The following is a 10,518-nucleotide window of genomic DNA, read 5'->3' as shown; positions in this document are numbered from 1 at the left end:
GTGTTCATAAGTTGGGCTGTCACATCACGTTATTAGGTTAGGGGGTTGGTCGCCCGCAAACATGACACCTTTTACAAGAAAGTTATATGAATAAAACATGAAAATAGAGCCTGTCAGATGATGATGATGATGATGATGATGATGATGATGATGATGATGATGATGATGATGATGATGATGATGATGATGATGATGATGATGATGATGATGATGATGATGATGATGATGATGATGATGATGATGATGATGATGATGATGATGATGATGATGATGATGATGATGATGATGATGATGATGATGATGATGATGATGATGATGATGATGATGATGATGATGATGATGATGATGATGATGATGATGATGATGATGATGATGATGATGATGATGATGATGATGATGATGATGATGATGATGATGATGATGATGATGATGATGAAGAAGAAGAAGAATTAAGATTAAAATGGTCTATCTTCTTATCAATCTCTATTAAAGTCTCCAATAAAAAATAGTTTCTTTATTTTTCTGAAAGAGTTGTATCAAATTCCTACTCAAAAAGATCTTTCAGAGACTGAGGAGAATTTTATAAGATAATTCGGGTCGATTTTGAACTAAAATGGAATCTTTGACATAAACTTATAGATCGCCACCGTCCTTATTCTGGCGATCTTTTCTAAACATTTTGTATTCTTACAATTTACATTCTTCATCATTAATATCAGGTTTTAGAAAGGTATCAACTAATCCAAATAAATCTATGTATTAGATGTAGGCTTGTCATATATCTGAGAGGCGTTAACCCCGATGACATGAGACGACTGCATCTGGTTTACATAGAAGTAATAAATAAATATTTTTATCTTTTCTCTTGTTCTAAAAAACGCAATGAGTTTTGATAAAACATGAAAAGTGTCATTATCTAAAATTTTCCAGATGCAGTAACACTTTCAGAAGGTGTTTTGTAGCTATGGATTTGGAACGAAATCTTAATTGCGTTTATATTTTTCTGTCACCAAATTGATACCTTATCACTGCTTCTGTATGGCAATATCAATTGCTGTTCTGTCTTGTCTTTTTCTGGTTTAATTGCCAAAATCTGAACGTTTTGCTGATAAATGATAACACTATTATGTAAATACATGTTGTTTATAGTCATTGAATTATTTAACTCTTCAAATTTAGATAAAACATGCCTAACATTAATGCTAAATTAAAGGGGCATTAGCTACGATTTAGACAAAAAAATCTAATAAAATACGATTCTTTTTTTCAAGTATTTATAAAAGCGAAAATATGACATAATATTTCGTTATAAGCAGCCAGTTTAGCCCAAATTTGTCAAAATACACACGAAATGATGATACATATTATCGAGTCCATGCATTGTTAATTGTTTATTTAAGTCTTTTTGTACTTTGGATTTACATTTTAGTAAGTTAAAAATCAAATGTGAGAATTTGAGTCGAATCGGTGAACATGAATTTGACAGCTAATGCCCTTTAAGGCAGTTTTTAAACAGTCACAGAAATAGATTGTTTTTAGTGCAAATATTTTCTTTTAAATTTAGACACATTTTTGAAGCACTTTTGTTTTTTTTAAATTCTCAGCTGTAGGAAGAGAATTTGCAGTACAAATACATTCTATTGTATTACAATTTGGACATAGATTTAGAACTATATCAAAAGTGTTCTGCAGAAGTAATGGTTTATTATGATTTGAGTTTTTTCCACAAATTGAGATACATCAGGTTTGTCCTTATATCCATAAAGTCTTTATAAGGTAACCATAAAAGTCAGAATTAAAGCAGTGACCATTGAATCAATTTACAATGTTTTTATATTACTATGTTGTTCGTTGCTTTCATTTTTGTACTGGTACCGATTGACGTGGATGAAAAGTTTATTACCTCATATATAATTGAATTGTATAGTGATTTTTTTATGTGGATTGCATCACGGTAGTAGTAAGTGGAAACAAGCTCGCCGCCTCTTGAGATAAATGCATGCGTAATTTTTTGGGGCCCTTTATAGCTTGCTGTTCGGTGTGAGCCAATGCTCCGTGTTGAAGGCCGTATCTTGACCTATAATGGTTTACTTTTATAAATTGTAACTTGGATGGAGAGTTGTCTCATTGGCACTCATACCACATCTTCCTATATCTATTATCTGTTTGTTTAATTCGTTTAATGTTCGGTTCTGTCGAAACCCTTTGTATAAAAGTATTATATACATATAGTCTGCATTTCTTCTGGGTTAAATTTCTGGTAAGACAATGTCTATGCTTGGTTTGGATCTTACAGTTTGGTAAGACAATGTCTATGCTTGGTTTGGATCTTACAGTTTGCAACATTAAATCGTAGTTTTCTTGAAAGCTTTCTGGTGTATATTGGAAGAGGCATCATTTCCACCAACGATTATAATGATAGTTTTGTTTTGTATTGTTGCTCTCTCTCAGTTTCTGTAAGATTCTTCGCTTCGTATCCTTTTGTTGTGCTGTCTCTGTTGCTGTTATTTACAACTTTAATATTACGACATTCCTTTTCTGCAATCTGCAAACTCTCATTTACACTTGATTTTACCATCTCTGGTGTTATAGGTTTACTGTGGTACTGGAAACGTCTTTGTATATCCTTCACCTTATCCGCTATTTTCAACCGAGATTCTACCTCAGTTTTAGTCCGATAAATGCTGAGACAACTATAACACAGTATAGTCTCAGATAAAGGATTGTTTTTCTGAAATTCTTACGGAAATTTTCCCTTTTACATTTTTAACGCAAATACGATAACATATTGGTGTTATATAGTATTGAACGTTAATTGCATCCAAATCTTAGAACACTGTTGTTCCAGAGGGTTTTATTTTTGTTCAGAGAAGTAGGATGCTGATGGTGAGGGTGGTTTGTTGTACTGTTCTATGTTTTGGTGATTCTATTAACCTTTTTTATGTATTACATAGTCTTTCAAATACAGATTTCTAAAAGACTTTACTTGAAACGTTTTTCACATAACGTACCATTATATACTAAATTTTGATAAATTGTTTGCTTTTCAAAATAATGTCTTTAAATCGCATTCCTTTTATTCCGAAAAACGATTTCTGAACAGAAAATAAATTGAAGTCTCCGATGAACAAAGGACTAACATTTCAAATCATTGAATAGTGAATTATAAGTTAGGTCTATAAGCTTTAGAATTTAAACTGCTAGGTGCTACAATTTAAACTTTTCAATACATGTCGGAAGAAAGGTGTTATTGTTCATACCGAGAGAGAATATTATTTAATATTGACAATGGTTATGTGTATATAAGTATATTGTCATGGAGTGGCATGCCATTCTTTGTGGAATGCAATGTAGATCAGCTCATTTTTCAAACTCGGAATAGAAACGTTTATATCAAATTTAATTTTTATTTATGTTAGACTTTCATATTTTTGCAAATTTCCTGAGAAAAATTAACAGTATTGATGTATAAATAAACTGTACTGATAACCATGTCGTACAGACTGAATTTAAATAAGAACTACGGCTCAGACGAAGACAAAATAGTGAATGCTGTGATTGATAAAAATGAAGGATTTCTTAAACGACACATGGTTTTGTCATCTTCAATAGTAGGCAAGCTGCGAACAACCGGAGTTCTCAATGACGTGGCTAATGTTAGAATGAAAGTAAGTTGTTTGAAACAATATACTACGATTGAAAATAGGGTTTAAGTATTATGAAACAATATATTCCTCAAAATCGAATTAACGAATACCTTCTTTTTTGTCAATATCAATAATTTAAATTTGTCTTCTTCCAACTCAATCTAACAACATTAACAACACTTGTTGTTTTCAATCAAGATTTTACTTCATTTGTAGTACGACATTTAAAAAAAAGCATTCGAGCTTAGAGCCATATGAAACGAGTTTCTTGAAATTAGAATGTTAATAAGGAAATTTTTGAACCAATGCATGTATATATATATATATATATATATTATATATATATATACCAAACTAAATCCTCTATACACAGTTTTTTAAACATTTATTACGAATCCATAACATGTAATCAATTTTATTCAGTGAAAACTTCTCCTGCTAATTAACTTTCGTGTTTTATTGTCGAAGTTTACCAAACGTGACCTCAATAGATAATCAATCAAGAATTATGGAGCACGTGAAAAATATGTGAGAAAACAGACATGCAATAGAGCGGTGTTTAATTTTTGTTATATATTTTCCATGCGTTGTTAATTGTTAACCAAACATTGTCATAACAGTCGTTAAATGATTTCATGTATTAAAATTAAAATACTATCGAACTTCAATGTTTGTGAGTTTCCTTTTCTTTCATCACGGGTTGTCTCTCGCACTTGCGCTGCGCGTTTGTCGAAGTACCAACGAGATGTCTCGTGGTTAAGTTCATTGCATATCGGCGAATTAGAGTACGGGAAGACAATTATTCAATAGCAGTACATTTCTGAAGATTTTTTATAAGATAAATGATTCTCTTTTTTAAGAAATGCCATGTACACGTGTTTTATAGTAAAACTTGGTCATTCAAGTATATAAAACGTATTCATTTTTTTAATTTTAATTATCATATGAATTTAAACAATTGTAGTGCTAAGAGTTTGACCATTCGTAGTATCTGCATGCTTATATGAATAATTTACCGAGTCAAATTGTTCGTACATGAACAATCATTAATTATTTTATTGCATTTATAAAGTATTTAGCACGATTATATCAATTTTTAACCGATCACAAGTGGTAAAACGAAATGTACAGAACATTATTTTGCTTTGTAAGCATTTTAAATTCAAATCTATAGGGTAAGTCTAAGATTAATTTTTAGAGGATTACGGATTCACATAAGGAAAAGTAATGGAAGCTTAAATAAGATTAATGTGGCTCCAACATGGTCTAATCCGACCTACGACCTTGCAACCTGACGTCTAAATTTTAAAATAGGACCTGTGAATTTAAAAAAAATGTTTTCAAATTTGTTTATGTGGATTGCATTTGTTTTCAAATTTGTTTATGTGGATTGCAGTTGTTTTCAAATTTGTTTAAGATTGACATGATGACCTAAGGCAGTTTTTAAACGTTATCTTGTGATATAAGGAGGTGACTTGCTGAAGCCCTTGATCGCCTATTCAACGATTTTAAATAAATTCCAATATGCATTTGCTATGTACTACAATCCGTATAATTGTATAACTCAATGATTGATTAGTGTTTGTTTCACACCCACTTAACGCAAACAGGCTATATCGTGGCCGAATACGCCAAGTAGACAACATACACAGCCATGTTCAGTTCTTCTAAAAGACATTTTGGATTTTGATGACTCTGAACAATACTGTCTCATTTCGAAATGTGAAGCCAATGGCTGCAAAACCTGTGGAATTTTAATAACAGTTGCTCAATTCACTAGCAATTTAACTAAAAAGTCTTATTTTACCAGAAGTTACGATGATCAGAATTGTAAATCTATAAATGTCGTCTACGGATTAGAGTGTAACCTTTGCGGATTGGTATACGTCGGTGAAACGAAAGGAAGGCTATAAATCAGACATCAACCACAATGCAAGCGACATTCTTTACCAGCATTTTAACAAGCCTGAACATTCAATCCTTTCTGATGATATCGGATATGTTCCGTATGTCGTAACTACAATCCCGTTCCCTTTTCACGAATGTGACCTACCGAATTAGACTATTTACCCCTTTTTATGACATTTTACCTATTGTTTTTGTTTGTTTTGTTCACACATCGTTGTCAATATAATGGAATTTGATGCGACTGTCATACAAGTGAGAGGTTTAGCTAGCTTTAAAACCAGGTTCAATCCACCATTTTCTACATAAGAAAATGCCTGTACCAAGTCAGGAATATGACAGTTGTTATCCATTCGTTTGATGTATTTGAGCTTTTGATTTTGCCATTTTATTATGGACTTTCCTTTTTGAATTTTCCTCGGAGTTCAGTATTTTTGTGATTTTACTTTTTTCTATGCAAGTTCGCATTATTGAAAAAATATACCACAGGACTAACAATCCTCATCTTGTAACACCTCTCCGTAGACAAAAAGAAGACTACTGGATTCGACAATTGGGAACTGCGACACCATATGGTTGCAATGACAACATTGATGGTATAGGTATTCATCTAGTCCTTCCTGTAGCTCGGTGAATGTGATGAATATTTTCAACTCAACTCCTCGACGTAGACGCAGTCATGGTCATCGTCATTATACATCACCAACTCTCCATGATGTCTCTATTAGTGACTTGCTGCCATTTATACAAAAGCCGCTAGGTATTCATCACATTCGCACAAAGCTTTATTCATTACCCCTTTCAAAACTTCATTCTCTGTCCAATTTATGTTTGGAAACCACTGTTCAAACCAATACAAACTTACAGCTATCATTTCGGATATTGCAAGTCACAGACTTTTCAAACCAGTTCGCATTGGAAAAGATGAAAAAGAGAAAAGATCCTTTCTTAAACTTTCCTTTGCCAACAAAGGTCTCGATGCCGTCAACTTGGGCAATATCCTTCATCATAAATTATTTCAATCGAAAATACCTCCCTATTTTAAAGATCAGTCTGTACCTATCATTTCTTATACCTATACCAAACCAATTGCAACTAAAATTTTAAATTACAAACACGTGTTGCAGGATCTCAATATTGACGACTTCAAGTCTAAACCTCCTGATTGCACCTGTGCTAGTTCCCCATTCATATATAATCCGGCTGGCCACGTTATTACCGGTGACCTCAACATTGTCAATAACACTTTCCTGCGAAATGTGTTATCCAAAGGTCCGAAATATCGTGAGCCTAAATCCATCAATTGGAAATACAACTTCAAAATACTGATGGATTCAGTCGAGGATTATGCCAGGCAATGGGTACCGTTAAACGCGAGAAAGAAGACGTAGATACTCTTTCTAAATGGATTAAGGCTGTGAGGTCGTTGATACAAATCAGAATTAAGAAACTGAATGGGTCTATTAATACCCATGCTACGTCAATCTTTAAAGACCCAAATGTTGCAAAACACTTGTCCTACCTCCATGACAAATATGTTGTTGTCCCTGCAGATAAAGCCCCAAACAACATCGTTTTTGTGTGTAAATCACATTACATAAACTGCTTGATAAATGAATTAAGTATTGACAATTCACTTGGAAACCAAACATATACCCCCACGACACTTACTAAAGAGTAAATCCTGGATAATCATAGGTCTGTTCTATGTTCCTTTGGAATTTCAACCAAAGATGAAGAACTGGATCTTCCATCACTGTATTGGATACCTAAACTACATAAGTGTCCTTACAAACAACGGTATATTGCTGGGTCTTCCAAGTGCTCCACGAAACCTCTTTCTAAATTATTAACATCAATTTTATAAGCAATCAAAGCCGGGCTTCAAAGTTATTGTGAAACTGCCTATTCTAGAGGTGGAGTGAATCAGATGTGGATGCTAAAAAATTCCAAAGATCTTTTAGGGTACTTACAATCCAAGACTATTTCATCTTGCAACAGTATTAAAACATTTGAATTTTCTACACTTTACACATATATTCCCCTTTCCAAACTAAAAGACAAATTGAAAGAGTAGGTATTGCTTTGTTTCATAAAAAAGAATGGCAAACGTAGATAGAAGTATTTTAGTGAGGAATAAATCCTACTTTGTAAAAAAAACACTCTGATTCAAGCAAAAATTCTCTGAAACTGACATTATCAAGATGCTTGATTTCTTGATTGACAACATATTTCTTACGTTTGGATGACGTGTTTTTCAACAAACTATCGGCATTCCCATGGGAACCAACTGTGCACCGCTTCTTGCCGACTTGTTCCTTTATTCTTATGAGGCTGAGTTCATACAGGAACTTCTTAGGAAAAAAAGAAAAGAAGTTAGCAGTATCCTTTAACTTTACTTTCCGCTATATAGATGCTGTTCTCTCACTAAATAATTCAAAATTTGGTGACTATGTTGAACGCATCTATCCCATCGAACTAGAGATAAAGGATACAACGGATATAGTTAAGTCTGCCTCATATCTTGACTTACATCTAGAAATTGACAATGAGGGTCGGTTGAAAACAAAACTTTACGACAAGAGATGATTTCAGCTTCCCAATTGTGAACTTTCCATTTCTATGTAGCAACATTCCCGCAGTGCCTGCAAACGGAGTATATATCTCCCAATTGATACGATATTCCCAGACTTGAATTTCCTATCATGATTTCCTTGATAGAGGGTTGCTGCTCACTAGAAAGCTATACAAACCAAGAGTTCCAAATGGTGTAGTTGAAATCATCCCTTCGTTAATTTTACGGACGCCATCACGAGTTGGCTGACCGTTATGGAATATCCGTTTCACAGATATAGCGGATATGTTCCTACTGTCGTAATTACAATCCCGTTCCCTTTTCACGAATGTGACCTACCGAATTAGACTATTTACCGGGTTTGTACTAACATGAGCAACACGACGGGTGCCACATGTGGAGCAGGATCTGCTTACCCTTCCGGAGCACCTGAGATCACCCCCAGTTTTTGGTGGGGTTCGTGTTGCTTAGTCTTTAGTTTTCTATGTGGTGTTTTGGGTACTTTTGTGTGTCTGTTTGTCTTTTTTTTTAGCCATGGCGTTTTCAGTTTATTTTCGCTTTATGAGTTTGAATGTCCCTCTGGTATCTTTCACCCCTCTTTTAAAACAATTTTGAAAATCAAAATTTAAAAAAAGCGCCCATAAAATTGTCTTGAAATAGCATGTCTCGTAAAACAGTTCATATATATCTTCATTGTAAGTTTTGACGTTTGTCTGCATTTTTTATTGAGTGAGATTTAAAATATAACATTTGCACAATCATTTGTTATTTATTCTTATTCAGAGGCGTAGGAGTAGACTGAAAAGTGTGCGTGTGTGTGTGAGGGTGTGTGTGTGCGCGCGGGGGGGGGGGGGGGGGGCAATTTTTTGAAAGTGACAAGAAAAAAAATCCTTCTATATGAAAAGTCTAGAATTTTGTCAGTGTCCTCTATCATTCTAATTTTTACTTTTTTATAATTCAGCCTTTTTCAACTGATTCTTATAGTTTATTTTTGTGTTGTGCTGTTACATTACAGATCTGTCCCAGGTTAGGATAGGGTTGAGCGCTTGCTAACATGTTTAACCCCGCCACATTCTGCGTGTGCTTGTCCCAAGTCAGATTCCTGTATTTCAGTGGTTGTCGTTTGTTCCTGTTCATCGCTTTTAATATTGGTCCAAGAACAAAACACTCCTTTATTCAAACTTATATCAAAGCCTATAGTTGTTAATTTCTGTGTCATTAGGTCTATTGTGGAGAGTTGTCTCATTGAACATTATACCACATCTTCATATTTTTATATTAACTGTCAAATATATATTTCATATATGTAGTGCGCATATATACATATGCATTCCGTCTATAACAGTATACATGCCATACATGATTAACTACAGTGTCCACTTATTTTGCAGGGAGAAAGCAACGAATCACAGGTACATATACTACTAAGTGTATTACGTCGTAGTGGAATGCGAGTTTTCCGCAAGTTTATTGAGGTATTACGTACGTCAATGGACAGTTGGGTAGCTGATGTTATTTTAGACACAAATGTTGCAGAAACTGCTCTAATGGGAAAAAAGTACACATTAATTGACCATATAAATAAAGAGGACTATTACGAAGATACTGCGAGTACTGAATACAAAGCATTAGATATAATACCTTACAACATACCGCAAATATCAGACAAATATCCAAGCAAAAGAACAATTTCTAATTTATCTGAAAAAATGGCAGCTATCAAAAGCATGAATCCCCGGGGGCATGATTTAGTATCGTCGAACCAATTACAGAGGATGACAACTATGTTTGACAGTGAAAGACAGACCCAAGAGGCAACTTTAGCCGTTTTAAGACAAGAAGAAAACGCAATTAGAGAACTTCTAGATCAAAACATCAAAGAACAAACGCAGATTCGAAGAAACCAAAGATCTCTTTATGAAATCGACAAAAAGTTAAAGCAAATATCTTTGGAAACCTCTCAGTTATCAAGTCCGTTACCAAGGTCAAACAGAGCTCGAGAGAGACTGATGCATATTCAAAGAATACCAAGGTTGAATCTTTCGCGAGATGAATTGATAAACAGTACCTGAAAGTATTTTTTAAGTATTTTCAATAAAGCAAGCTAACTTTCGCAACCGCCTACGTCTTTATTTTCAAATTGTTCGTATCACTCACAAGGACCCTCACTAAACGACATAATTTTATTTAACAACTGATGACTTCAAAATTCAATGTTTCTATTTCTTTTTCTATATTGACAGGCTTTGACATAGGTAATTCTCCTTCTGACACAATTGTAAATACTGTAGCAACATATTAAGATAGACAGCACTTCTGATTTTTTCCTGCTATCTTTTCTTTTTAGTTTTTACAAACTAAATCGTCAGAGTCAACATGTAAGTCCAAAAT

At 33.8% G+C, this 10,518-nt stretch overlaps 1 protein-coding gene across 1 annotated transcript; it reads left to right on the top strand.

Moving 5' to 3' along the window:
* The first annotated feature begins 3,273 nt into the window (after window positions 1-3,273).
* Window positions 3,274-10,248, top strand: LOC127698190 (uncharacterized). The gene is made up of 2 exons (XM_052201545.1): window positions 3,274-3,668; window positions 9,519-10,248. The coding sequence occupies exons 1-2, from the start codon at window positions 3,492-3,494 to the stop codon at window positions 10,197-10,199; spliced, it is 858 nt and encodes a 285-aa protein (XP_052057505.1). The 5' UTR covers window positions 3,274-3,491; the 3' UTR covers window positions 10,200-10,248.
* The last annotated feature ends 270 nt before the right edge of the window (window positions 10,249-10,518 follow it).

Source organism: Mytilus californianus, unplaced genomic scaffold (genome assembly GCF_021869535.1).
Source record: "Mytilus californianus isolate M0D057914Y unplaced genomic scaffold, xbMytCali1.0.p SCAF_4, whole genome shotgun sequence".
NCBI lineage: Eukaryota > Metazoa > Mollusca > Bivalvia > Mytilida > Mytilidae > Mytilus > Mytilus californianus.
Note: the sequence above shows the minus strand (reverse complement) of the source record. Positions and strands in the feature narration are given on the sequence as shown.